Source organism: Pantherophis guttatus, chromosome 15, assembly GCF_059756535.1.
Source record: "Pantherophis guttatus breed Tessera chromosome 15, ASM5975653v1, whole genome shotgun sequence".
NCBI classification, from domain to species: domain Eukaryota; kingdom Metazoa; phylum Chordata; class Lepidosauria; order Squamata; family Colubridae; genus Pantherophis; species Pantherophis guttatus.
The window spans coordinates 18,500,091-18,527,944 of NC_142077.1; the positions used below are offsets into that span (position 1 = coordinate 18,500,091).

Sequence of the window (27,854 nt, forward strand, 5' to 3'; positions counted from 1 at the left end):
CTACAGAGCAATGTGAGTGGGAAGTGTCATGTGTATTGGTATGGTGAGGTGGGTGGTGGGTGTCAGGGGTACGGTTGGGATGATTGTCAGGGTCAGGTCTCGATGAGGATTGAGGTAGTTGAGTCGTGGGTGAGGATGATGTAAAGGAATCTGGAATAAGAAAAGGTAAATCATTAATGACAGAAATATTAGCAATAATAGTGTTATCATGTTTGGATTTTATAAAACTGTGTTGATCATCAAGAGATGCTTTAAAATCTATTTTACCTAATTTTGAAGTACTCAAAATATTGTGGCCAAAGGTAGGTGTATAGAGCACTTGACTAATTTTCCCTATACCGGGTATAAAGATAGATCCTTCATATTCAACTGCATTGGAAGTACCATTTGCTGCTGTAATTGAAATACTGGTTGGGTGAATATCATATAATATGGATTTGACATTGGTGGTATGGTGTATGCTTCCAGAATCGATGACCCATAGGTGCGTAGTGTCACGCAGGTATTGTTGGGTGTTGGGAAAGATGCCGAATGTTTGGGATTCGGAGTTAGAATATTATAGATTGTTCAGTATGTTGTCCCCTTCTGTCTTTATAATCGTTGTGTGTGGGACTCTTTCTAATGTAAAATTCATTGTGCATGGATCTTTTAGGTTCAGTATGTTCTTTGATAGTATGATTTCTTTTGTTAGTCTTGTCTGTAGGGGTGTATCCCCTTGTATCATGAGTGTGGGTGGTGTTGTCATCGTGTGGAGGATGGGAGTTGTAGGTATGATGATGTCCTCTATAGTTACAATAATTAAAATTATTTTGATATTGAGAGGGGTGTTTCTGCCAGTTTTGGTAGAATGGTTTGTGTGAAGAATGTGAAGGATGGGAATCATGTTTAGGGTAAAAAGGGTGGTCAAAAGAAGTAGGGTATGTATCAGTATGATAGAGTCTTCTATCTTCGTCTATTAATTTGGATTTGATTTCAGCGACAGTGTACATGTGGGGGGGTAAGGAGTGGAGACTATTAATGAATCCTGACCAACCAGGAATGTGTTTAATAGAATTGAAAATGATACCAATCATGGCAGTTTCAGGTACAGGATGATTGCGTTGAATCAGTTGTTTTCGCATGGATTCGAGGTGGAAAAGATGTTTGGCCATAGATGTGCCAGGTTTATATACGGTGCTATAAAAATGGAGCCTTGGTAGTACAGTGGTCTAAAGCACCCTGTTATTAAGACCAGCTGCCTGCAATTACTGTAGGTTCGAATCTCGCCAGGCTCAAGGTTGACTCAGCCTTCCATCCTTTCTAAGGTAGGTAAATTGAGGACCCAGTTGTAGGGGCAATAAGCTGACATTGTATAAATATACAAAATATACAAAAGAATGAAGGCTATTGCTTAGCACATTGTAAGCCACCCTGAGTCTCCGGAGAAGGGCGGCATATAAATCAAATTTTAAAAAAAAGTCACTGGCAAGAGTAGCGATAGTTGTAGGCAAGGGTTTGTTGTAATGGTTTTGTAAGTATTGCCATACTTCTTGTGCAGTAAAACCTGTAGGTATAGAATGAACAATATCACTTTCTAAAGTTGACATAAGAGTGACATAAACACTATTGTGAAGAAAAGTTAAGTCAGATGACCAAGGTTTAGTAGGGGGAGATTCAATAATAAGAAATGTGCCTTCTCTTAAAAGATGTAAATGAGTTTCTTGTTCGCAAGTAGGGAAATTATTACCTGAGGTTTGTAATTTTTTGAAGTTTGGTGATAAAGGTAATGGGCCATGTTGTTTAAAATGTTGCAAAACAGTTTCAATTTCTAAAGATAAATTTACATTAGTAGGTAAAGACAAAGAATTATTAGTTTCAATATTTAAATCATTACAGTTTACAGTAATAGAAGGCTGAAATGAGTTACTGTCAGCAGAGATAGGTAATTGAACGTCGGATTGTTGATTGGAGTCATTGGGTGTGAGAGAAGATGTTGCAAGTGATTCAACGATAGGAGGAATAATGGAGGTGGTGGTTGTAGTTTGATTCGGAAGAGCTGCTGCGACGGCGTCGGCTGCTGTAGAAGTTAGGTTGGCTTTTGATGCAAAGGCTGCAAAAATCGTGTGAATTTGTTGTTTGGACGGGGCATCTGTAGTGTTGGAGGCGGCAGCGGCAGTGGCGGCATCTTCAGCGATAAGGGGGGAGTGAGGCAGCGGCTGCAAAGACTGAAAAGGATCTTTTTACATTGGAAACAATATTGGTATCAGTAGAAATATATGCAGCTGTTGCAGCTGCAGCGGTATAGATGGGGAGGTCTGCAGCGGCAGCAAAAATAGAAAAGTTCTGAAAAATTTTTTAAAAAATTGGGAGGATTCGAACTCGATGCTCTGGATGAAGAAGATAGGGAATCAGTCTGAATATCTCCAGTTGTGGGGTGGGTAGTAGGATGTATGGGGGTAAGGGGGTTGGATGAGACCTTGTGGTCTGAAGTGGTAGACGTCATTTTGTTTAAAGTGTGGTCATATAAATTGTCAGCCATTTTGTGGACCGCATGGTGGAGTATAGGGGTGGCCATTTTGTCGGCCATTTTTGAAGCCATGCTTTCGGGGAAGGTGGAGGCCATTTTGGAAGCAATAAAGTCAATAGGTGGGGAGGGAGGATTTTTAATAAAATGGGTGTTTAAAAAGTCAGTCTGGGAATCTATGGGTTGAAGTAAAAAATTGTTGCTTACCAGGTCTGGTGAGGTTGAAAGGGTGTTTAACAGTTCAAGAGTTCTTTGAGGAGTTCATCCTGCATTTAGCAGGCCTGTCGCATGTAAAGCTTGATATAAATGCTGTTTTGGAGAAGCTTGAGAAAATAAAAGTTGGTCTGAAGTTATAGGGTTCGAACATACAAGGGATTCAGAAGGTTGAAGTCCTTGATGATAGTCATGAGGTGGAGTAGAATTGAGATCGAAGCAAGGTTGTAAGCATGGGTCTGTTCTTTCGGTGTTCGGGTGAGGAGGAGAAAAAAAAAATTGGTTCCTTTCGTAAAGAGGTTTGTACTTGCCGCGTAGCTTCAATAGAAAGTTTTTTTAGTCTTTTGGATAATGATTGGTGCTGTTTTGTTAAGGATATGGTTAATGCATCAATCTCTTGTAAAGATAATTCGTTCAGGTTCAAGGTTTCCATGTTAGGAAAAATAATTCTATGATTTTAAAATTTACAAAAAAAATTCATAGACCTGAGCAATAATTTTTCATTGTCTGCTACCATTTGTCAGATATATATTGATGGTCGTGCTCATTTGGTTCTATGAGAAAGTTATTTGGTCAATACAGCTTGAGGTTGAAAAGTTGTTTTATTATTTACAAAATATATACATGCATACAATAATGAACAGGGTCTCCTGTTGCACCTTTTACCCTAACTGTATGACTCAGATGTTGAGAGGAGAGAGAAGTTCATGTGTTGTCTCGCTGAGAGATAGATGAGAGAGAGAGAGAGAGAAAAAAAAAGGGAAGATATCCAAGTGGTTTCTGGGTAAGAGTCCAATAAGAGAGTTCATTGGCTGATATAGTCACATGTGATGTCTGTAAAGACTTAACCCCTTCTAGTCTCTGGTGCATCATATGCAGGCAATATTCTGACAGCCTTATTGTAGATTCTAGTCCAAAAGTGAATGTAGCATTGTCAGATTGACAGAAGTTTCAGTTCATTTCCCCTAAGATTCTAATCCTCGTAATGACATACAGGGAATCATGGAGAAGCATACTGAGTGTCGGGTTCCAATTAATGTACCCTTCACAAACTGAACTCTGAGGCATTCCGTTTCCTCAAAGAACAAATTTATTTAGATACATCATCTTGGCACAAACTGGTGGAAAGCCAGTGCTAAAGTTTCCCGTGCTTTCCACCCCACTTAAAGTAAAGGTTTCTCATTTTTCCAAAACAATATGTCACACTCTCCAATCGGGATAAGGGCTGGTTGTTTGGTGACTTCTCTCCTCCTGCTCTGGCCAGCCGGCCGTTGGAATGTATCTGACTCATCGGCTAACTATGTTGCTTTGGCTGAAGACTCCATCCACCTCTGCTCTCCCCCTTCAGCTCCAAACTGCGTCAACCTGAATTCACGTGAGAATAACCCGTGATAGAAACAAATCTCCCCACCGGAAAGGAACCGGCCACTGCCTGGTCAGATTCAGGCTTGACACTGAGTTCCATGGTTCATGAACTGGGATGGAAAGAAGCAGCAAGTGGCTGCCATGCAACTCTGAATGTTATCACCTCTATCCTTCCAACTGTGAGGCTTCAGCAACCCTGGTGCATCACCAGAAATCTCCTTTGCCGCCTTTGGAAAAATGAATGCTTAGCCAAAAACAAATAGGTATCTGACAGGTATGTCTGTAAAGTTGTCTCCCTCTTAGGAACTTGTGAACACGATGGGTACCTCAAAGCGCTGTTGGATGGCATCGTCCACAAGGCTGCGTGCAGGGAGCCACCTGTGGTGATTGCAGTCCAGCCGGTCTAAGAATTCGTGGCCCACCAGCATCATGGCCTTCTGGAACCCAGCCTGGAAAAGAAGCATGGATTTGGCAATTACACTCTCAATCCAGGGACGTTTTTAATTTGGAGCCATGCAATCTGTGCCATGTGGTTATAGGAGGGGACCCTGCTAGCCACTTTCTCTCTCTCTGCATTCCTCAGACAAACCCTCATCTGGCCGCCTCTTTCCTCTTAGCAGCAGAGACATCTGTGAGCTGCTTACATAAAGAGGTACCATGTCAGAATTTCCCAAATACAGGGAGTCCTCGACGTACGATCACAATCGACCACAAAATTTCTGTTGCTAAGTGAGTCATTTGTTGTTGTCCCACTTTATACGATGTTCCTTGCTACAGCTGTTAAGTGAATCCCTGCAGTTGTCCAGTTAGTGATGTGGCTGTTAAGTGAATCTGGCTTCCCTCCTGAAGGTCGCAGAAGGGGATCACATGACCCCAGGACACGGCAACGGTCATAAATACGAACCAGTTGCTAAGCCTCTGAATTTTGATCACGTGACCATGGGATGCTGTGACGGTCATTAAGTGTGAAAAATCAGGCAACCAGGCTGGTGCTTGGTTCCCACAGCTTCCTCCTGGCCTCTTTTCCTGCTCACTCTCTCTCTCACGCACACTTTTAGCTGTAGGAATAAGTGCCCAAATTATTTTTTATAAGGTGTCGCATTCAATAGCTGTTGCTGAACAGCAAATTTCTCTGAATGACTCTTATAGAGTTCTCTTTATTGAGCTGAAAGGGAAGAGAGCTAGAAGAATTCCAGTCATCCAAGAATTTCCCATTCTGAAACATATAGATACGATTTCCTTTTCCTGCATACTATCGAAATGGAAAGAATATCTCCTTTCAAATAAAAGAACCGTTAACAATTCTTCCAATATCACATTTGTGTTATATCTCATGTTTTTACATTTGTTCTGCCTGTGAGCTGCTCCTTTGTGTTGAGGTCTGGCCTCAGAAAGATAATGTAGCACTTGGGGATGAAGATGCAGCCCAGCAGACCAGCACTGGAGGCCAGGATGGAGAAGACCTGCACAGCCACCATGGATTTCCCTTTGGTGCTCAGGTAGGTGGGCACAAAAGTCACCCAGACACTGCAGAAGACCAGCATGCTGAAGGTGATCAGCTTGGCTTCGTTGAAGGCCCCAGGCAGGTTCCTGGCCAGGAAAGCCACCGTGAAGCAGATGGCAGCCAGGAAGCCCATGTAGCTGAGGGTGACGTAGAACATGACAACGGCCCCTTCGTTGCATTGCAGGATGATCTCTCCAGGCTGGGAATGGAGGTCAGAGTCAGGGAAGGGGGGAGAAACTCCCAGCCAGACGGAGCAGATGAGAATTTGGATAGCAGCAGAAGAAAGGATGATGGAGTTGGCCAAGCTCTTCCCCAACCATCTCTTTGCTCGGTTTCCTGGTTTTGTGGCCAGGAAAGCCAGTACCACCGTGATGGTTTTGGCCAAGAGAGAAGAAACGGCAACTGAGAAGATGATGCTGAAAACTGTCTGTCGGAGAAGGCAGGTGGCTTTCCTTGGTTGACCAATGAAGAGAGAAGGAGACAAGAAGCAAAGCAGGAGGGAGACCAGGAGGATGTAGGAGAGGTCCCGGTTGTTGGCTTTGACAAGGGGAGTTTCTCGGTATTTCATGAAGATGATTAAAACAAGGCCTGAGTTTAGGAACAAGAGTAGAGCAAAAGAGACCAGGATGATGCCCAGATGTTCTTCATAAGACAGGAAGGTTATAACTTTGGGGATACACTGAACTTGGTCCTTATTTGGGTATTTATCATCTGGACACTTGGTGCATTTTTCCGTATCTGAGAAAGCAAAAAAGTAATATATCTTTAATATTCTGTCCTTTTCTCTTGCAAGAAAAACCTTCTTTGGATAACAGCTGATACCACAGGCATTTTCCAAGAAGTATTTCTTCACAATTTCATTAAACAGTCACTCCTTTGAAATGGCATAAGGTCTCCTGCTTGAACAGGGGGTAGGACTAAGAGTCCTTCAAGGTTCCTTCTAGCTCTATTCTGATTGACTGATTGATTGATTGATTGATCTACATCAGGGATGTCAAACTCAAGTCCATGCAGCCCTCCCAAGCTCCACTTTCACTGGCAGAGCACTCAGGCCACCACAGGCACCCTTGACATGAGTGACATCGAGCTCGCCAGCCCCCCAGACACGCCCACCTCGGCCCCCCAAGGACAAACATAATCCTGATGTGGCCCTCAATGAAATTGAGTTTAACACCCCTGATCTACATGACTGGCAGACTATTTGTGTAATGAATTCCCCCCATAACTATCCACAGCACCACATTACGGACCAGTGAGACCTTCTCAGTGATTCTCAAGGGGAGGCCAATATACAGATTACAGATCAACAGAGTTGGAGAGGACCTTATAGGTTATCTAGTCCACTCCTCCCTGCCTAAGCAGAGACCCTACACTATTTCTGACAAATGGCAGTCCAGTCTCTTCTCGAAAGCCTCCAGTGATGAAGCTCCCACAACTTCTGAAGGCCTTTCAGAAGGTAGACATATAACAATTCATCAAGTTTCAAAGATGTTCCTAGAAAGGTGAACTTAGCAGCACATATCCAAACTAAAAAGCAGAAGAGATATTTCCTCTGCTGTTAGTAAAGCTTGCCCAGTCTGCCACCCCCTCCTCCCATCTCTTTCCCAGCCCCTCCTTCCAAGTCTTTTTGATTTAATTCTGTTTAGATAAGAAATTGTGCAGATTAAAAAAAACAATGACAGGTGAGCTTCAATCTATTTTTTAACTTGCACTTTCATGAAAAGGTTCTGGATGGATCCAGTTCCAGAAAGCCTCCCATTTTCCTCAGTGTGACCCACCTTCCTGCATGGAGAAGGTCCCCTCCGGACAAGGAACACAGTCGTAGCAGCAAACTGGCTCTCCTTCTCGAGCCCTCTTGACAAATCCAGGATGGCAACTTTCCACACATTTGGACTGAGGCAGGGACTGAGCAGGAAAACAAGGAATGCCAAAGAAAATATCTTAGGATCTCCATCCATGGAAAATGGAGGTAGAAATGGATGGAGACAAGTAGCCTCTGGTCTTCACTGAGGTCAATATGAAACCTCTGACTACTTCTAAACAGATGCAGGAGGTAAAACAACTGGCAGATTCTTCATTTAGTTCCTCTCTTTTGATTTTGGAATTTAACATTGCAATAAAATACTTTTCTATTTAATAAAGTCTAGAGGGATGGAATTGTTTTTTTTAAAGTATGATGATATATTCTTATTAAAACTGAGAACAAAATTTACTGTAAAAGATTTAGGAAGCTTTTATTCCATTAGATTTTTTAATGTAGAGTAAAAACTGTGATGAAGAAAGAGACCTCTGACCAGTAAGATCTTGAAAGGTTTCCAGAAAACATGGCAAAGCCACTCCACTTAGGTCCCGTCTCTTGAAGAGCTTCCATGAGATGACACCACCTGGCATGGGAGGCCAACCACCCTGGAGACTCCAGGCTTTGCCCCAGTGGTGAAATGTAAAAATTGTTGTGACTGGTTCTGTGGGCGTGGCTTGGAGGGTCATGTGACTGGGTGGGCTTGGCCAACTTTTTTTTTTTTTACTTTTTTAAAGCATTTTTTTTTTACTACCAGTTCGGGCGTATAGGTAGTAAAAAAATGCTTTAAAAAGTAAAAAAAAAGGTTCCGATGATCACAGCTGTGCTGCGCGATCGTTGGAATCTTTTTTTTCCCCCTTTAAAAGTATTTTTTACTACCAGTTTACCCGAACTGGTAGTTTTTATTACTACCGGTTTACCTAAACCAGAGCAAACCGGTAGCATTTCACCCCTGCTTTGCCCACTTGAAATGGGACTCAGGCTTTGGAAAAAAGAAAAAAGACACAAATTTCTCCCACCTTATTGAGCAACTTTAGCCATGAAAGAACACCTTCTCTGATAGTAAGTCTCTGTCCTAGAGAATACGCCAGAATCTCTCTCCTGACATCCCCCTTGGGGAGAACCAAGAAGCTCTCAATGGCCAGATCTGCTGTTATCTCTCCATTTTGGTCCAAGTACAGTTTCCTCTCAGAAATATTCCAAAATTCATTCTTCTCCAGAAAGGGATGAAACTAGAATGGGAACATCCAGGAATTTGAAAACTTGAAAACTTTGTTTTTTATCCCACATTGAATCTTTCTTCCACAATTTTCTAATCTCCAAATATGGTTAAATAGGATACAAATACTGCCATTATCTTCATAAGTGAATGAAAAGGTTTAAGAAAAATTTGTCCATCATATACGGACAAAATAGAGAGAAAATATAATTGATACAATTCGTCAATTAGAGGGAACATTCTAGAGCAGATGACAAATAAAATGAAGAGAGAAAGAAAAAAGATGATTCATAAACTCTTTGAAAACAAGAGGTTGATTCCCAGAAAGCATGGGTTGATCAAGAAGAAAGTTGTCAGGCTAATATTCTCCCTGGTCATCCTGATGGAAAACACCTCCAGATGGAGAGTGGCTGGCTCTGGAGAATTTGATCGCTGAAGAGGGAGCCGGGTTTAGAGAGGGGAGAGGCACTACCGATCAGTGCTTAGCTCTTCATCAACTGATGGAAAAATACATATCAAATAGACCTGCATCATTCTACGCCTGCTTCATAGATCTCAAGGCAGCCTTTGATACGGTTCCCAGGACTAAGCTATGGGAGAAGCTGGAAGCTGCCTCAATTGACCACAGGCTTCTTCATCTATTACCTGCCCTACCTGACCATCTGCAGCCAGCAATGGCTTCCCATCGCCCGGCATTCTCACAGGGAGGGCTTTCATCGGGTGCCGTCGGCTAGACAATGTCAGCTGGTGGCCCCCAGGGGTAGAGCCTTCTCTGTGGGCGCGTCCACTCTTTGGAATCAACTCCCCCTGGGGCTTCGGTTGGCTCCTGACCTTCGCACCTTCTGCCGCGAATTAAAAACATGGCTGTTCACATCGCCCAGCCTGGACTGAGGGGGTTTTTGATTATTTTAATTGGTTTTAATATATGTTTAAACTATATATTTATACACCCAGTTTGTGGGGGCAATAAGCTGACTTTGTATATGGGTCATTCGTTTGGTATATGGACCAAGGTACCTGCCTCTCACCCTCTTATGCAGGCAGCTATCAAATAGGATGTGAGCCAGGTCTTCTGCCTCTGCCACTCTGCCAATGCAGAGACCTCCATTATAAGGTCTAGAGTGGAATCTCCCATATCTGACCATTGTGTCCAGCTGTTTGAATCTCACTCGCGTAAATCTCTCCCTAAGATGTTTTGGCAGTTGTAACTTTAAATAGTTGTCTAGTTGAAAAGTAGGTTTGTATTTGCTCAGCCATTTCAACTTACCCAACTTACTAAGAATAGCCATGTCATTTTGTGCTTCTATATCCTTAATTCTTTGGGCAGCTGTTTTTTTGAATTGTTCTCCTGTTACGCAAGAGACAAGAAGGACACAGCTACTTCCACGATTAATCAGTTTAGTGATCCAAGAGGTTTGTGATTGTGAGTTTATCTGCTCTAGTAAGCATAACTTGGGGAGTCTATCAGTCTCCATTTCATTGACCTTGTGCCAGTGGTTAAATGCTTTGATCTTGGATAGTGGATGAATTGTATACATTCCCAATTCGGCTCTAACTGCTGCAGCAGATGTCCTTAGATCTACACCCACAATACAGCTCAGGTGCTGGGACTGTGTTTGTTCTAGTACTGTGGTTGAGTAGAAATCCCAAACTTCTGCTCCATACAAGAGCATAGGGGTAACCTTTATATACTTCAATTAATGGGCCAGGGATTGAAGGCTAGGGATAACTTTTTGCTATTGGACATCAATTTTTTTATGTTATCATTAATACGGTCAAGTTGATAAATCCCCTTCACGCAAGATTTGATCTAAGATGTAGATCCTAGAGTAAGCTAATTTGATGTGATTTAATTTAAAGAATATAAAGTCTTTCAACTTACAAGCCTTATTTGAAACTTCATTTTAAAAGTTTGATAAAATAATAATGGTTTTAAATCAATTTAAAGGTGATAATCAGAAGCAAGCAACAATTGTTGAATCAGATGGATTGGATGGATGGACTGGAACTGAATTTGCTGCTGGCATCCCTGAAGGAGGAGTCTGGTTTGAAGGCAGGCTGCTTGGAGATGGCTGGAGAGGCCATGGACCCTGAAGACTCAAAGTGGGCAGAATGGATGACTGAAGAAATGGATTCTTTCAAGAAGATTGAGGGAGATTGAGGGAATGGACTTGTCATATTTAACTGGAAAACAAATCTTAAGAGTCATTGACTTTCAATTTACAGGCCGTCCTGTGACTTTGGGGAATAGAAAGCAGTTGCTGGGAAAGTTCCTAATTAAAGTTTTAAGGAAATGAATTATTATTAAGAATCAAACAAAGATATTGAATCATGAACAGATTCATGATGGATCAGAGATAATAATTGTGGTGGTTTGTGGTACATAATAACCCCCTGCAAATTTCTGAGAATTAAATAGAATAGCAGATAACAGACAGTTTTGAAGTTTTGACATTTATTTATTTATTTATTTTTGGATTACCTGTTACCTACATTTGTTATATACAGCAGACAGATGATAAGTCAAGTGGTTGCAAATTTATCGGTAGAAGTTTATAATTGTGGGCCTATTTTGCAAGGGGGGAAAATGTATATCTGTCAATATTCAACTGGGGAATAATATATGGGTATGTGGTTTTATCTGTTTTTAATGCACAATTTTTTAAAAAATGTTTCATCTAATTTTGTTTTGTATTTGTAATAGTTTTATTTTTTGAAGTTTATATTTTATCTTTTTGAATAAAATAAAATTTAATGAGAGGAATATCAAGTTTCCAGAAACAATATTTATCATTAGCACACAGAGAAGGGGGCATATGTAAAAAGCAATAGAAAAATATCTGATTTTTAGCAACTAGGACTTGACTAACAATAGAGTCTCATATATAAGAACATGAATGATGGACTGGAAGAAAGATGAGGGATACCAAACTTGATATTTATGTTTGTGAAAATGATCTGAAAATCGTAGTTAGCTGGGAACAGAATCTGAGTCAGCAGGGAAATAAATGTCCATGGAAAGAAGGCAAATGCAGCCATAAGAATCTCAGGAAGTGAACGTTCTGATTAGGGGAGACCCCAACTCAAGGACCAGGATCCCTTGCAGGCACCAAGCCTGGAGGAGAATTTGCTGTTTTAGAGCTGAGCCAGTAAGGCAGAGAAGTTCAGTCTCCACTTCATGGATTATCTGAGTGCAAAGACTGAGCAGCCATCTGTCAGAGAAGCTTTAACTGGGATTCCTGCAGAGAGGAGGGGTTGGGCTAGATGGTCTCAGGGTCTCCTCCAAATTTATAAAGGCTGTCATGCCACAACATGTAACTATTGTGCTCTTGTTGCTGTAGACCCACCGAGTGGCCGGGGGCAGATAAGCCTAACCGTATGGTCTGAAGCCAGACTCCCTTTTCTCTCAGCCTTTGGAGGAGACGGAAGCAGCCGGTTTGACCGAGACACATGGTCATCCGGAGGCCTCCGTCCCTCACACGGAGCATCCCTGGAGAGGTTCCAGCTGCTTCTTTTGTTAGATCCGGCGCAGGGAAAAGAAGACTGGACCAGCTCGATACATAAAGCAACTTTTATTCATTACAAAGTAACGAGTCAAGACTGCTGGCGCGCTGCCGGAGCTCTCCTTATATTCGCTCCCGGCAGACGCACCGCCCCTTGACAGGGATTCAAATCTCCCGCCCGATGGCTGGCAGCCAATCAGGGCGGATGTCCTTATAAGGACATAACACTCCTCCCCCCTTAGTCCGAAATGTCAATCTCATTCACAAACGTTACGTAGTCGCGCAGGTACGCCGGACGCCTCGGCACCCTAGCTGACCTGCGCAGTCTCACTTCTCCTCCGTCTCCGGCCTGGAAGGACGGGGCTCTTTCGTCTCCTGGTTCCCTCTCCGGAACCGGGCTCGGTTCGGCTGTCGAGTGAGCGGGGCCACCCCCAGCGCCTCCGGCCGGACCGCAGACCTTGGATCGCTGGTCCTGGTGGTCTTCCTCCTGTCCTGTGGATCTCTCGCCTCGCCTCGGCTGCTCGGTTCCGACCCGGGAAGAGCGTCTGAGTCTCGGTAAGTCCATTTCTTGCTCTTCCCTGGTCTCCCGGGCGCTGTGGTTCGGTCTCGGTCTGGCTTGCTGCCGCTCGGGTGGCGGTTCCGCTCGGTTCGGGTGGTGCTGGCTCTCGTTGTTGTTGTTGTGCCGTCCGACCTCGCAGGGGTGGCGTTGGTCCCCTCGGTTGGGCTGGCGTCGGTCTACCTTGTCTGGCTGGCGGTGGTCGACCTGGTCGGGGTGTTGTTGCGGTGCTACCTCCGCGGGGCGGCGGAGGTCTCCCCTGCCGGGGTGGTGCAGGTCTCCCTGGCCGGGTTGTTGTCGACTTCCCCTTCCCCCTAGTCCCTGGTCTACCGTTGGTTGGTGCCTGGGGCCATCCTGGTCGGGGTGTCGTTTCTTGGCTGTCTCTTGTGATGGGCGGGGGTCCCCCACGTCGGTGAGTAGTGTGCCACCCTCGCCCGTGGGTCGTGGGTTGCCCGTCTTGGCTGGGTCCCGGTCTACTCGCCTTGAACTGCAGTCTCCCCTGCCGGGCTGGCATGGGCTGCTGTCACTGGTGGGGTGCGTTGCTCCTCCTCTGGGCAGGTCCCGGTCTACCTGCGGGCTGGGTTGGTGGTCCCTGGCCTTGCTGTGCCCGGTGCCCACCTGGCTGGGTTGTTGTTGCCATCCTCCGTGCGGTTGGCCCCGGTCTACCTCGCTGGGCTGCCGGCGTGACAGCATCTGGTAGTGGGCTGGGCCGACCTTGACGGGGTGGTGCTGCTCTGCCTCGCAGGGGTGTGGTAGGCCTACCTCGTCGGGGTGTCGTAGGCCTACCTCGCCGGGTTGTTGTAGGCCTACCGGGTCTGGGTGTGGTAGGCCTACCTCGCTGGGGTGTTGGAGGTCTACCTCATCGGGGTGTTGTAGGCCTCCCTCGTCAGGCTGGTTTTCATGCGCTGCCCCCCACCTTTTTCGGAGTTGGTCGATGTGACGTCTCGCGAACTGTCCATCTTCCAACTCGACGATGTATGATTTGGGGCCGGTTGTGCTGGCAATCTTCCCCTTCAGCCACTTAGGAGAGCCGCTGAAGTTCAGCGCGAAAATTGAATCTCCGTTGCTGAAGGCGCGAAGCGGGCGGCTGGCGGTTGCGGTCACTTCCGGGCTGTATTGGGGGTGCAGCCGGTCCAAGGGTGACCTCAACCTTCTGCCCATCAACAGTTCGGCCGGGCTCTTGTGGGTGGTGGCGTGTGGCGTGATGTGCTGGGTGAGGAGGAAATTGTCTATGCGCTCTTGCCAGTCCCCCGGGCCCATCTTGGTGAGGGCCTCTTTGGTCAGTCGGACCATGCGTTCCGCTTGTCCGTTTCCGGCCGGCCTGTAAGGGGCGGACAGGGCGTGGCAGATGCCCAGTCCCGCCAGGAAGGATTCCATGGCCAAGGATGTGAGCTGGGGGCCGTTGTCTGAGACCAGCACATCCGGTAGACCATGAGTGGCGAAGAGACGGCGCAGGGCTCGGATCGTCGCGTCCGTTGTGGTAGATGCCATGGGCACCACCTCGAGCCATTTGGAGAAGGCATCTACCACGATGAGGAGGTGTCGCCCCTGCATCGGACCCGCGAAGTCAATGTGGACCCTCGACCAGGGGTTGCCGGGGGTCTCCCACTTCGCGACCTCGGATTGCGGCGGCGCTGGGCGAACTTCTTGGCACGGGTCACATCTGGAGACCCATTGTTCAATGTCTTTGTCCATGGATGGCCACCAGACATAACTCCGTGCCAGTGCCTTCATGCGGACGATGCCCGGGTGCCCCTTGTGCAAGGTCTCCAACGTTCGCCGTTGCAGAGTGCTTGGAATCAGCACCCTGTCTCCCCATAGCAGACAGCCCTTCATGGTGGACAGCTCCTCCTGTTTCCTGGCGAACGGGCTGAATCTTTCCTCTGGCTTTCCCGACGGCCACCCTCTGAGGATCCAGGATTTCACTGTGCGGAGTGTGGGGTCCTTTTGGGTGTGGACGGCCACATCTGCGGATGACACCGGGCAGCTGGCGTCGTCATCAATGTGCAGTAGGTGGAGTGTGGGGGCTGGGTCTTCGACCGGCTTCTTCGACGGGCATCTGCTGAGGGCGTCGGCGTTTCCTATGGCTGTGCCTGGCTGGTGCACGAGCCTATAGGAGTAGCCCGCTAGGAAGATTGCCCATCTCGTCATTCTCGGGGACATGAAGGTCGGGGTTGGTTGGTCGCCTGCGAGGAGTCCCAGGAGAGGCTTGTGGTCTGTGACTATGGTGAAGCTTCTTCCGTAGAGGTATTCGTGGAAGCGCTTCACTCCAGCCACGATGGCCAGGGCTTCTTTGTCCAGCTGGCTATAGTTCCGTTCTGCGCCGGACATGGTCTTTGAGAAGTACGCGATTGGGGCTTCCGAGCCATTGGGCAGTTCGTGGCTGAGGACTGCCCCCACCCCGTAAGGCGATGCGTCGCAGGTCAGTCTGATGGGAAGCGTCTCGCTGTACTGAATGAGTACGCTTTTGGACGTCAATAGTCCTTTGATGGCCCGGAATGCCGCTTCCTCTTCCTGGCCCCACTTCCAGGAAGCCGATTTTCCCAGCAGGCAGTGGAGTGGCTCAGCAACTGTGGCTTTCTGTTTTAAAAAAATGGCGTAAAAGTTGAGCAACCCAAGGAAAGCCTGAAGCTCCGTTTTGTTTTTTGGGCTTGGAGCTTCATGGATTGCTTCCACTTTTGATTTGGTGGGGTGGATGCCTGTGCTATCAATGAGGAAGCCCAGGAACTCGACTTCCTGTACTCCTATGATGCACTTGTCCCGCCTGACCCTCAAACCCTTGGCCTTGAACCGCTGCAGGACAAGCCTGAGCCTTTCAAGGAGTTGGGTTCTTGAGTCACCGGAGATGAGCACATCATTGAAGTAAGGCACCACCCCTGGAACGCCTTGGAGAAGGCGTTCCATCATGGATTGGAAGATGCCAGGGGCAGCGCTGACTCCAAATTGGAGGCGGTTGCATTTAAATGCCCCTCTGTGCGTGACAATTGTTTGAGCCTCCGCCGTTTTGTCATCCACTGGCAGTTGCTGGTAAGCCTGGGCCAGGTCCAGTTTCGCGAAAATTGATCCAGATCCCAGGGAATGCAGCAGATGTTGCACCACTGGGACTGGGTATGCGCTCTGTGCCAACGCCTTGTTGATGGTACAACGGTAGTCAGCACAGATGCGCACGGACCCATCATGCTTCAGTGGGGTCACAATGGGGGTCTCCCATGAGGCATGATCGATCGGTTCCAGGACGCCCTGGGCGATCAGCTTATCCAGCTGCTCATCTACTTTAGGCCGCAGGGCAAATGGAACTCGGCGGGGCTTGAGCCTGATTGGGGTGATTCCCTTGTCCAGATTAAAGGAGATTGGCCTCCCCACAAATTTCCCCAGTTTACCATCGAAGACTTCTTTGAACTCTTCGATGATGGAGTCGAGTTCGTCCCTGCGGATCTCGTGGATGCCCTGAAGTGAAAGTCCCAGCGGCTTGAACCACTCCACACCCAACAGGTTCGGTCGGCTGTGCTGCACAATGGTGATGGGTAGCTTTCCATTGAAGTCGTTGTACTTCACCCGGATTGTGGCTCTGCCTAGGATTTCAATGGGGTTCCCGTTGAAGTCCACAAGTCTCGCCTTCGGGGTTTTCAGCTGGGTCCTTTTGTATGCCGGGTTCAGCTGCTGTAGGTGCTGCCAGTCCATGATGGAGTAGGCGGATCCGGAGTCTACCTCCATCTTGCACGGAGACCCCTCTGCTAGCAGCGTCACGTGGAACTTGGTGGTTCCCTCGTCGCTTGTGTGAGCAATGGTGGTGGTCTGGTGCACCGTCCTGTTGCGGGGATATTCCTCCTCCCCGCGCCGGGACTGGTTTGAGGACCGTTTGGATGTCCTCTGGTTATCTTTGCGATTTTCCCTGAATCGTTGTCTGGGTGGTTCCGGGGCTGGATCTGTGGCTCTGCAGGCCTCTGCGATGTGGCCCCTCTTCAGGCATCGGCGGCAGGTCGCGTCCCTCCATCTGCAGTTTGCCCTGGGGTGGTCGCCTCTGCAGCTGCCGCATCGTTCTCCCCGGTCGCCATGCTGTGGGTTTTCCCGCCTGGGAGGGCGGGACACCTTGTGGACGGCCATTTCCTCATCAGACTCGGATTGAGTAGTTGCCTCGTCTGATGAGGTCGGGCCCGACTTGTGGATCTTATGGATCCCCCTTGCTTTTACCATCGCGACGGCTGCTTGCTCAGACGTTTCAGCCGCCGTTGCCTCGTCGAGGACATCTTTGAGCGGAATCTTCTTCCGGCTGAGGAACTTCTTCTGCAGCCCCACATCTCGCATTCCAAACACAATGCGGTCCCGGATGGCATTGTCCACATTGTCGAACTCGCAGTTGGCAGCGATTTGGCGAAGCGCTGCCACGAATTCCTTGATGGATTCACCTTCCCGCTGGTTTCTTTGCTGGAAGGTGAACCTGTTTGCGATGGGGGTGCCTGTAGGTGCATAGTGCTCCTGTAGGACTTCCTGCAGGTCGTTCCAGGACATCTCCTCGATGTCCCTGGGTGCCACGAGGTCAATCGCCATCTCCAGAACGTCCGATTCGCAATGAGCCAGGAAGAGGGCTCTTTTTCTCTCCTCATCGAGGTTCTGGTATCCATTGCCTCGCAGGAACTGCCGGAATCGGACCATGTATGACCTCCACTTCTCCCGGGATGGGTCGAACGGGTTCAGCGCGGTCATCGGGGCTTGCGGGGTGGCCATTCTGGAAGATCGCTGTGGTGTGGTGATTTTGTTCGGTGGGCGATCGTGCCAAGAGTCTTGTGAAGGTTCTTCTCTCTAGTCCTTCGTCGCCAGTGTTAGATCCGGCGCAGGGAAAAGAAGACTGGACCAGCTCGATACATAAAGCAACTTTTATTCATTACAAAGTAACGAGTCAAGACTGCTGGCGCGCTGCCGGAGCTCTCCTTATATTCGCTCCCGGCAGACGCACCGCCCCTTGACAGGGATTCAAATCTCCCGCCCGATGGCTGGCAGCCAATCAGGGCGGATGTCCTTATAAGGACATAACATCTTTGTTGGCTGTTAGTTAATGCTGCCTATCTCCTATTTCTATTTGAGTCTCACTCTTTGCATTTCCTCAGTTTCTCCGTGCCCTTTTCTCCCAATGAAACACCCACATCCACCCCAGGCTCCCTTTCACTGGAGGAGAAGAGGGGGGTTTAGCTGCCTCTTGAGCTGCACACAGACCCACCTGCAGTGGGGACGGAACAAAGGGGGAAATTCCACCATGCTCATCACAAACCCACAAATACAGGAATTCATTTAAGAAACAATACAGCATTTTCAAATGAGCAGAGTTTAATATCAAAATGCCATGGTATCTACTCTTTGGAACCATTATTCCCTGAGTAATCGAATTGGACAGATCTGTTGAGGTAGTTCCCCTCCTTCTCCTCTGGATTCCTCCTCCAAAGGATCTAAGATTAATGGATCCATATCAGGGACCCCCATACCTGCCATGGCTGCAGCCTTGGAGACCCCAAACTCTTTTCTCCCTCCTTCCTTCTCCTCCTCGATCTGGAGGAATAAGCGGCATTCAAGGCCTGGGCCAGAGTCTGAATGATACTGTAATCTTGGTAGTGATTTGGGAGCCTTCCTCTGTTCCTTTTCCATTGGGTCTCCAGTGGGGCTTTCTGGGTGCATCTTCTGCGGCCTTTGACAGAAAAGACGTTCTTTGAAAGAGAACAGTGGAAATAATAATCTTGAAACTTTTCTTCCACAAAGAAATAAGGTTCAAAGGCAGAATCCCTTGGCCTTATTTTCCCCAGATAAGCAAAGTTCCAAATACTATGGATGTATTTGTAAAGTCTACGATTCTTCATTGCATACTCAAAAAAATTTGTGAGGATCCAGACTTTCCCTTCAATGGGTCCTGGCAGACGCATAAACGTTAAATGGAAAGGAAGAATTCTCTCCCAAATGGAACCAAGTTCCATGAAGTGAACAAAGACGTTGACTTGTCTCCATTTAGAGAGGGCCTCCCTGAGGTATGCTGTATATCCAGTTGTTGAGAACACTTGTGATATAACCACACAAATTCCACTCCTGACAAGCACAGGAGGAAAAATCCTCATGAAATTCTCTCCATTTTCTGTGTCTGAAGTAAAGAGGCCAATCAGGGTCCATCTGAAATGGAGGAGCAGCTGGGCAATAACTGGGTACAGGATCCGTTCTTTGGGGAACATTTGGTGGAAAAAGGGGAATTTCCTTTTATAACTCAGAGCCTCTGAAGCAATTGTATGACTGATCTGAAAAAGCAATGAAGAATGATGTGTTATATTTGGGGTCAGATCAAGTCCAAAATATTAGATTTTAATAAATCCAGCCTGGTTCTCATGAATGTATTAGAATAGTTTGTTAATCAGACATTGTTTAAAATATTAAAGACAGAATATTAGCAAGATTGTATCATAATAATGGAAAATAATAAGCAAATTAAAAAACAATAAAAATGTAAATCATATTACTGTATCACCCCTATAATTGATCACAATTAGATTAACACGTGCAAATGCCAACTGGGGTATTCTATTCCAATAAAGGGCCTATTATAATTTTTGAGGATTGCTGCATCTTTTTTTGCTTCTAAATCCCAGATTCTTTCTGGAGGAATTTTTTTTTATTGCAAAAGTTTTACAATTACATTTTCACCCCACTTTCCCCCCCCCAACCCACCCCTCTCTCCCCATCCTAACCCCCCCAACCCCCCTAACCCTCCCCCTCTGACTTCCACAGAATATAATCCCATCAAAATCCCCTTTTTTTTATAAAAACCTGAACCCCTCAAGCCCCCTTATAATTTTTTCTCTCTTCACAATTCATACATTTCTATTTTTATATAACTTTCAGTGAAAAACAATTTGATACTTCCTAACTTGGTATTTTTTCTGCACATAATCTATCCACTTTTTCCATTCCCATTCATAAGTCTCTTGTGAGCGATCTTTTAAATATGCTGAAATCTTTGCCATCTCCGCAAAACTGGCCATCTTGAAAGTCCATTCTTCAATGGTGGGTAAAGCTTCATTTTTCCAATATTTACCTATTGATAATCTCACTGCTGTTATCATGTACAATATCAACTTAGTTTCATCCAATGTAAAACCCTTTACTATACCCAATAAAAACAGTTGTGGAGAAAATTGAATTTTTTTCTTCAAAACATTCTGCATAACCCACCATATTTTTATCCAAAAAGCCTTGACTTTCTTGCAATTCCACCAAACATGATAATATGTAGCATCTAGACTATCACATCTCCAACATTTTGGCTGAACATTAGGATACATACAGGATAATTTCTTGGGATCTAAATGCCATCTGTAAAACGTTTTATAGAAATTTTCCCTCAAATTCTGCGATTGCGTAAATTTAACGTTCTGAACCCATATTTTCTCCCATGTTTCCAACATCACTGGTTCTGCAAAATTCTGTGCCCATTTAATCATACAATCTTTAACCAATTCAGTTTCTGAATCCCATTCTAACAAAACATTGTAAAGCCTTTTAATATGCATTGGACCTTTCTCTTTTATATGTCTAACCAATTCTTCCTCATGCAACATAATACCAGTTTTTTGGTCCTCTTTCCATCTCAGTTGAAGTTGATTATACTGTAACCAGGTTAAGTTAATCCCTTCGTCCAACAGTGTCTCTAATGTCTTTAGTTGCCATCTGCCCGCATCTGTAAAAAGAACTTCTTTATATACCCCCCCCCCGAGTGACATTATATTTGTATTCCACATAATATGACCAAGATCCAACCATAGCGGTATTTTGTAATCCCATTTAAATCGGTGCTTCTTCCAAACTCTCATCAACGAATCTCTAAGTATGTGGCTTTTAAATACTTTATCCACTTTGTTTTCATAAAATAAGTAAGCATGCCAACCAAAATCAAGGTCAAACTTTCTATATTCAATATTCCAGTCTTTTTCCTTCCAAACCAATCGCTTGCTTGAGTCAAAGCTGCTGCTTCATAATATATCTGTAGGTTTGGGAGTTTAAGGCCTCCCCTTTCTGGAGCATCTTGCATAATTTTTAATTTCACTCTTGGTTTTTTCTCGTTCCAAACAAACTTATTCACTCCACTTTGCCATTCTTTCAGTTGTTTATCACTTTTAAGCACCGGAATCATTTGAAACAAAAAAAGAAATCTTGGCAAAATGTTCATCTTAACTGCTGCTATTCTTCCAAGTAATGAGAGCTGCAGCTTTTTCCAAGTCTCCATATCTTTTCGTACATCTCGCCATAACACCTCATAATTGTTTTGAAATAGTTTCATATTTGATTCTGCAACCTGAATTCCTAGATATTTAACCTTTGGTACAATCTCAAAGCCTGCCATCCTTTCAAATTCATGTTTTCGATCTTGTGTCATATTTTTGACTATCATCTTAGTTTTTTTCTGGTTCAGTCTAAATCCTGATACTGTACCATAATCTTTTATAATGTCTTTCATCTGGATTATTGATTCCATCGGCTGTGAAAGGGTAACAACCAGGTCATCTGCAAATGCCCTTATTCTGTAATCCTCTTGCCTTATCACTATACCTTTCAAGCTGTTCGAATCCCGTATTGTATTCAACAAGACTTCTAGTGTTAAAATAAATAACAAAGGGGATAACAGACAACCTTGTCTTGTTCCTTTTTCAATATTAAAATCTGTTGTTAAATTTCCATTAATAATAATCTGTGCCTTTTGCTCTTGGTAGATTGCTGAAACCGCTTGTATAAATTGATCCCCAAAGTCCATCTTTTTCAAAGACTTTAATAGAAAATTCCAATCCATTCTGTCAAAGGCCTTCTCCGCATCCAAAAAAACCAGCACTGCAGTGATCTGTTTATTCTTCTCAAGATATTCCAATAAATCTATAACTTGCCTTACATTGTCCTTCATATATCTACTCTCTATAAATCCCGCTTGATCATCATGAATCACCTCTTGAATTACTGGCATCAACCTGTTGGCTAGTACTTTTGCATAAATTTTATAATCATTATTCAGAAGAGATATTGGTCTATAGTTCTCCGGTTTTTTAGGACCTGCTTGCTCTTTTGGTATCAAAGAAATATAAGCTGTTTTCCATGATGGGGGTATTTTACCCCCTTGTTGTACGTTACAAAATAAGTCTCTAAGTTGTTCCACCATTTCTGCTTGCAAAGTTTTATAATACACTGCAGTCAAGCCATCTGTTCCCGGAGCTTTGGCAGTTTTCAGTTGTTTAATTGCTGCAATTATTTCCTCCACTGTTACAGGGTGATTCATTCTTTCCTTTTGTTGATTAGTAACTTTTGTAACTCTTTTATTTTCTAAATATTTTTCTATAAGTCCATTCTGTATATCATCTTTAGCATATAGTTTAGTATAATAATCTACAAAAGCTTCTTTAATTAATTTTTGTTGATAAATTTCTTTCCCTCCAATATCAATACAGTCGATAGTCCGCATACTCTGTTTCTTCCTTAATGTATAGGCCAGCCATCTGCCCGGTTTATTGGCATTACAGAATGTATTATGCTTTGCGTATTGTAAATTTGTTGCAACTTGATCCGCCATAAACATTTGGAATTGATCTTTCAAATGTTTTATAGCTCCACGTATTCTTTCATCTGCTGGATTTTTGATAAGTAACTGTTCTTTTTTCTTTATTTCTGCTTCAATTTCTAATCTTTTCTTTTGTCTATTCAGTTTATGTTTAGAATTCATATGAATGAGTACCCCTCTCATATACGCTTTACTTGCATCCCAGACAATTTCAATAGGGGTACCCTTGTTCAAATTAATTTCAAAAAATTCTTTCATCTGCTTCTTAAGTTCTATTATATTTTTTTCATATCTAAATAAATTTTCATTTAATCTCCATGATCTTCTCTCAATTTTTCCAATCTCAATTTCTATCCATACTGAACTGTGATCAGATAAAATTCTTGGAAAGATTTTAGTTCTTTTTGTTTTAACAAGTAAATCATTTGATAATAAAATAAAATCAATCCTTGAAAAGGATCTGTGTCTATCAGAAAAAAAGTATAGTCCAAGTCTTTTGAGTTGTGTATTCTCCAAACATCTTTTAATTCCAGTATTCTATTGGAATACTATTCTAGAGTATTCTAGAGTATTCTATTCCAATAAAGGGCCTATTATAATTTTCGAGGATTGCTGCATCTTTTTTTGCTTCTAAATCCCAGATTCTTTCTAGAGGAAATTTTTTAACTTCTTTCTCCAGTTATACAAGAAACAGGCAGAACTCAAAGCCTAATAAGATTTCTCAGTTGCATAATCCAAGTTTGGTCTTTAATTGAAGTTTGTCTATTCCAACACCCACAATTTTCAGAGTCTATCAGTTTCCATAGATTAAATTTTATACCAATAATACCCATGTTTTCTGAATTTAGACAAAGCAGAAATGGTGTAAATTCCCAAATCAGCTCTGAGGGCAGCAGCTGGAGTCCTTTTGCCCACCCCAAGATCCTCCTCAGACACTGAGATTGGGTTGGTTCTGCTGGTGGTTTCTCTCTGAAGCCCCAAACATCAGATTGATGGAAGAACATGGGGGAAAACTGGGCCTCAGATACTTTAATAATTGGGGCTGAGGAAGCTGGAGAGCTATGAGGTTTTCATTTAAGCACCATTTTCACTCCTGCCCTTTGTCTAACTGAGCTCCTTGGATGATGAGGGAGCCAAGATTCAGGCTCAGAGAAAACAACCCCAGGTAAGGAAAGGTGTTACTTGCTCTAATGACTGACCATCTATGGCTACAATGTCATTTCAGAAAGACCATAATTTTTGAACTTGCTTTATAAATTATCAGATAATTATTAAGACAAAACAATCCAAGTCTATACAATCCAATGTGTAAGTATTATAATATCACATTATTTGTATAAATCAGTGTATTCCAAGAGGAATTTAGCAGGCTAAACATGTGTACCTATAACAGAACTTATAACAAAATAAAAGGGTTGGAAGGGACTTTGGAGGTCCTCTAGTCCAACCCCCTGTTCAAGCAGTAAACCAGGCGTAATAGTTATAGTTTATAGTTTATAGTTTATTTGATTTGTATACCGCCCTACTCCCGAAGGACTCAGGGCAGTGAACAGCCAACAATAAAATACATAAATACACAAAATTTAAAAACCCGATAAAATCAAATTAAATTATTTGGCCCAGACAAATTAAAATACCCCAATAATTTAAAAACAGATTAAAATTTACGTATTTAAAAAGGGAAGAGATCAGGCCAAGCCCGCTTGATGGAATAAAAAGGTCTTCACAGCACGGCGGAAGGAGCGCAGATCCGGGATCCTCCGTATCTCCGGGGGGAGCTCATTCCAGATGGTAGGTGCCCCCACAGAGAAGGCTCTCCCCCTAGGGGCCGCCAGTTGACACTGTTTGGCTGACGGCACCCGGAGGAGTCCCTCTCTATGAGAGCGTACTGGCCGGTGGGAGGCTATTGGTGGTAGTAGGCGGTCCCGTAAATAACCAGGCCCTAAGCCATGGAGTGCTTTAAAGGTGGTAACCAAAACCTTGAAGCGCACCCGGAAGACCACCGGGAGCCAGTGCAGCTCGCGCAGGAGAGGTGTTACATGGGAGCGCCATGTCGCTCCCATTACCACCCGCGCGGCCGCACTCTGCGCCAGTTGGAGCCTCCGGGTGCTCCTCAAGGGGAGCCCCATGTAGAGAGCATTACAATAGTCCAGGCGGGAGGTGACGAGGGCATGAGTGACCGTGCGTAACGATAGCAGTAACTGTGGGAGGGATTCTGGAGTCTTAGTGGACAACCAGTTAAATATGAGACAAGAGTGTGCAGCAACAGCCAAAAAAGACAATGCAATCCTAAATTGCATTAACAGAGGTATACAATCAAGATCAAGGGAGGTACTAATACCACCCTATAAAGCCCTAGTAAGACCACACCTAAAATCCTGCATCCAGTTTTGATCACCACACTACAAAAAAGATGTTGAGACTCTAGAAAAAGTGCAGAGAAGAGCAACCAAGAGGATTAGGGGACTGGAAGCTAAAACATACAATGAACGGTTGCAGGAACTGGGCATGGCTGGTCTAGTGAAGAGAAGGATCAGGGGAGACATGATAGCAGTCTTCCAATATTTGAGGGGCTGCCACAGAGAGGAGGGGGTCAAGCTGTTTTCCAAAGCACCCAAAGGCCGGACAAAGTCCAGACAAGGAATAATGGATGGAAACTGAACAAGGAGAGATTCAACCTGGAAATAAAGAGATAAAGTTGCCTTCAGAAGTTGTGGGAGCTTCATCACTGGAAGCTTTCAAGAAGAGACTGGACCGTCATCTGTCAGAAATGGTGTAGGGTCTGCTTGGACTAGATGACCTACAAGGTCCCTTCCAACTCTGTTAATCTGTATCTATCTATACTATTCCAGACAAGTGGCTGTCCAGTCTCTTCTTAAAAGCCTCCAGTGATGGACCACCCACAATTTCTGAAGGGTAGACGTTCCATTCCTCACCATTAGGAAATTTCTCCTTAGTTCTAGGTTGTTTCTCTCCTTGATTAGTTTCCCTCCATTGTTTCTTGTCTTGCCTTCTAGTACTTTGGAAAATAGGTGGACCTCCTCGTCTCTGTGGCAGCCCCCCAAATATTGATACATTGAGGACCACAGGCTGAGCCCATCTGGGGGTGATGCTGTCTATCCCACATATTTTCAGGTTACCAAGAAATAGGTTGTGGTTTACTCTGTCAAAGCCTTTCTGAAATCCAAGTACTGTATACTACATGCACTGCATTTCATTTGTCCACTAATTTTTGTCAAAAAATGAAATAACATTTATTCATGATCTGTTTTTTGATCCTGCATTAGTCCTAGTAAGTCATTCATATCTAGACTAAATAATAAGGGTTCAAATATGCATCTTTCCCTTCCTCCTTGGTAAGCATAGATCCTTCTTCTCATGGCTCCATTCAGCCCAAACCTCCCTCTCAAACAAGGGCTTGGATCAGGGCCAACAGGCTGAGCTCCATTTTGAGGGCCATCCATTTTCTCCATCATATTTCTCTGTTTATTGAGTCAAATGCTGCACTAACATCTAGAAAGCCTGCAAACCTTGTTTTACCTCACTGATATAGATGAGATATTTCAAGACAAATTTGTTGCCAATATTAGATTATTAATTTATGCATTATTTCTTATAAAATCTATTTGGTTTTTAACTCTACCTAAAACCTTCTACTTCTTCTGCAAAGAATGCATTTTTCTCAAGTTTAACTAAGAGGATCATGGCATAAATTTTAGCCACAATATCTGCTAGTCTATTTGGCCTATAATTGCTAGCGCCTTTTTTATTCCACATTTTAGATGGATAAAATGCTACTATTGCCAACTTCAATCTCAGTGGATAGGGCAGACATCATTTATCTGTGAAAATGAAGATGCCAATAGATGCCCCAACAACCAGGGATATTTTTTGATCAGTTAAATAGTTGGTAGAATATCTTCTCCAGGGAATGTATTGCTTGTATTTCAGGCCTTTTATGATTAATCTCAACATGAACATAATGGGGTAAAATATTGAGATTTTTGCTAACATGGAGAAAAGCAGCTCTTGAATTCCATGGAGAAGATATGATTGCATCTATTGCTCACCCACCTCCACCCACCCCTCACTTTACCAGAGGGAGAAAAACACACACAAACCTGTGGGACTTTGTAGGTGCCTCCTAATGTTGACATCTGGATGGAGATGTCCCTGTAAGCTGCATCAAGAAGAGCCAGGAGGTTCTCCTTCCTTCCACAGCCGTAGTTGGGGACATTGGCTTCTCCAGTGGAGAGCATGTCCAGCAAGGCATCTGAAGTGTGGAAAGTGCTAATATAGTTGTTATGGATGTTGTAGCCAAGTGTGAGATTGTGGAAGAGATGGGAATTATTGTTGGCCAGTTGAATGTTGAAAATGAATTTTAAGCAATAAAAAAATTTGGAAGAAGTCCTATTGAGAAAAAAAAAACCAAGTTAGGAAGTATCAAATTGTTTTTCATTGAAAGTTATATAGAAATAGAAATGTATGAATTGTGAAGAGAGAAAAAATTATAGTGGGCTTGAGGGGCTCAGGTTTTTTATAAAAAAAGGGGACTTTGATGGGATTATATTCTGTGGAAGTCAGAGGGGGAGGGTTAGGAGGGGTTTGGGGGGGTTAGGGTGGGGAGGGAGGGGTGGGTTGGGGGGGAAAGTGGGGTGAAAATGTAATTGTAAAACTTTTGCAATAAAAAAAAGAAAAAAAAATTATTATAATCAGCAGTCACAACAAATAGTTTTGTTATATATAATATATATAACCCTCCACAAGCCTACTGAGCCTTAAACCAACATTGATCCAAAAGCAAAGATCAGTTACACAAATATGGGAATTGATTGAGATAGAGCAACTACAACTGATTCCACGATTACTTTAAATACAATTCATTATCCAAGTGATAAATTAAGGATTGAAAAGAGAGAGGAAAATAATCTACAGGCCTTTCAGCTTTTTTTCAGATCCTTTTTTGAGTCTCTTTCACAAAATCAGACCAAAGAGAGAAGCCATGGAAATCAAAATTATTCAGTAAATTAGACATATTCCCCAATATAGGAAGAAATGAAAAATAAAAAACTGAAAAGAAGGAGAGTGTTAGAATGGAGGGACTGCAACTCCATCACCCTGAATGACTTACGGATCATGGAAAACAAACTGAAGAGAAGGAGCCACATTGAAAAGGAACTTTGCCTGCAATCTTTTCGTTCCACTAGTGACTATACTGATTAGATGGTCTCCTGGGCTGTAAAAGCTCCGTGGTGGTTTCCCATCCTGGTTCTCCGAACTCAGCGGGCATTTCATTCTCAGCTTCCCAGAGACTGGATGGGACAAAAGCAGCATCAGAAGCAGAAGCAGGAGGTCCATAATTCATGGCGTGAATCAATCAATCCTTTTCCTGTTTCTAAAGAAGAAGTAGAAGAATTCAAAGGAGTCTCACAAGGTGGAATCTCCAGTTGCTTTCCTAATTCAAACACCGAGAAACCCTCAGCTTCATCTGGAAAGGAGAGAGACGTAGATTCAAGAGCACAGACCCTGCCTGTCTCAAAACTCCCTATTTCTCTGCCCAAAGTCTCCCCTGGAGGATTTGGCCCAACAGCAGAGCTGAAACTTTTATCATAATTCTCCCTC

At 44.2% G+C, this 27,854-nt stretch overlaps 1 protein-coding gene across 1 annotated transcript; it reads right to left on the bottom strand.

Annotated features, from left to right (window-relative positions):
* LOC148112038 (uncharacterized) lies at window positions 1-27,671 on the bottom strand. Its single transcript, XM_087878854.1, has 5 exons — window positions 27,364-27,671; window positions 26,354-26,642; window positions 18,841-18,933; window positions 4,408-4,530; window positions 1-150 (listed from the first exon to the last, which is right to left on the bottom strand). Exons 1-5 carry the CDS (start codon window positions 27,588-27,590, stop codon window positions 1-3), a joined length of 882 nt encoding a protein of 293 aa, XP_087734980.1. The 5' UTR covers window positions 27,591-27,671.
* Between the last annotated feature and the right edge of the window lie 183 nt (window positions 27,672-27,854).

What these genes read in the sequence shown, in the direction of transcription:
- LOC148112038 (XM_087878854.1), bottom strand. Translation starts at nt 27,590, where the DNA reads ATGGACCTCCTGCTTCTGCTTCTGATGCTGCTTTTGTCCCATCCAGTC. An exon ending in GCACCTACAAAGTCCCACAG is followed by an intron (nt 18,934 to 26,353) that starts GTTTGTGTGTGT and finishes TTGCTTTTTCAG; the next exon opens with ATCAGTCATACAATTGCTTC. An exon ending in CCATCCAACAGCGCTTTGAG is followed by an intron (nt 151 to 4,407) that starts GTACCCATCGTG and finishes TTCTTATTCCAG; the next exon opens with ATTCCTTTACATCATCCTCA.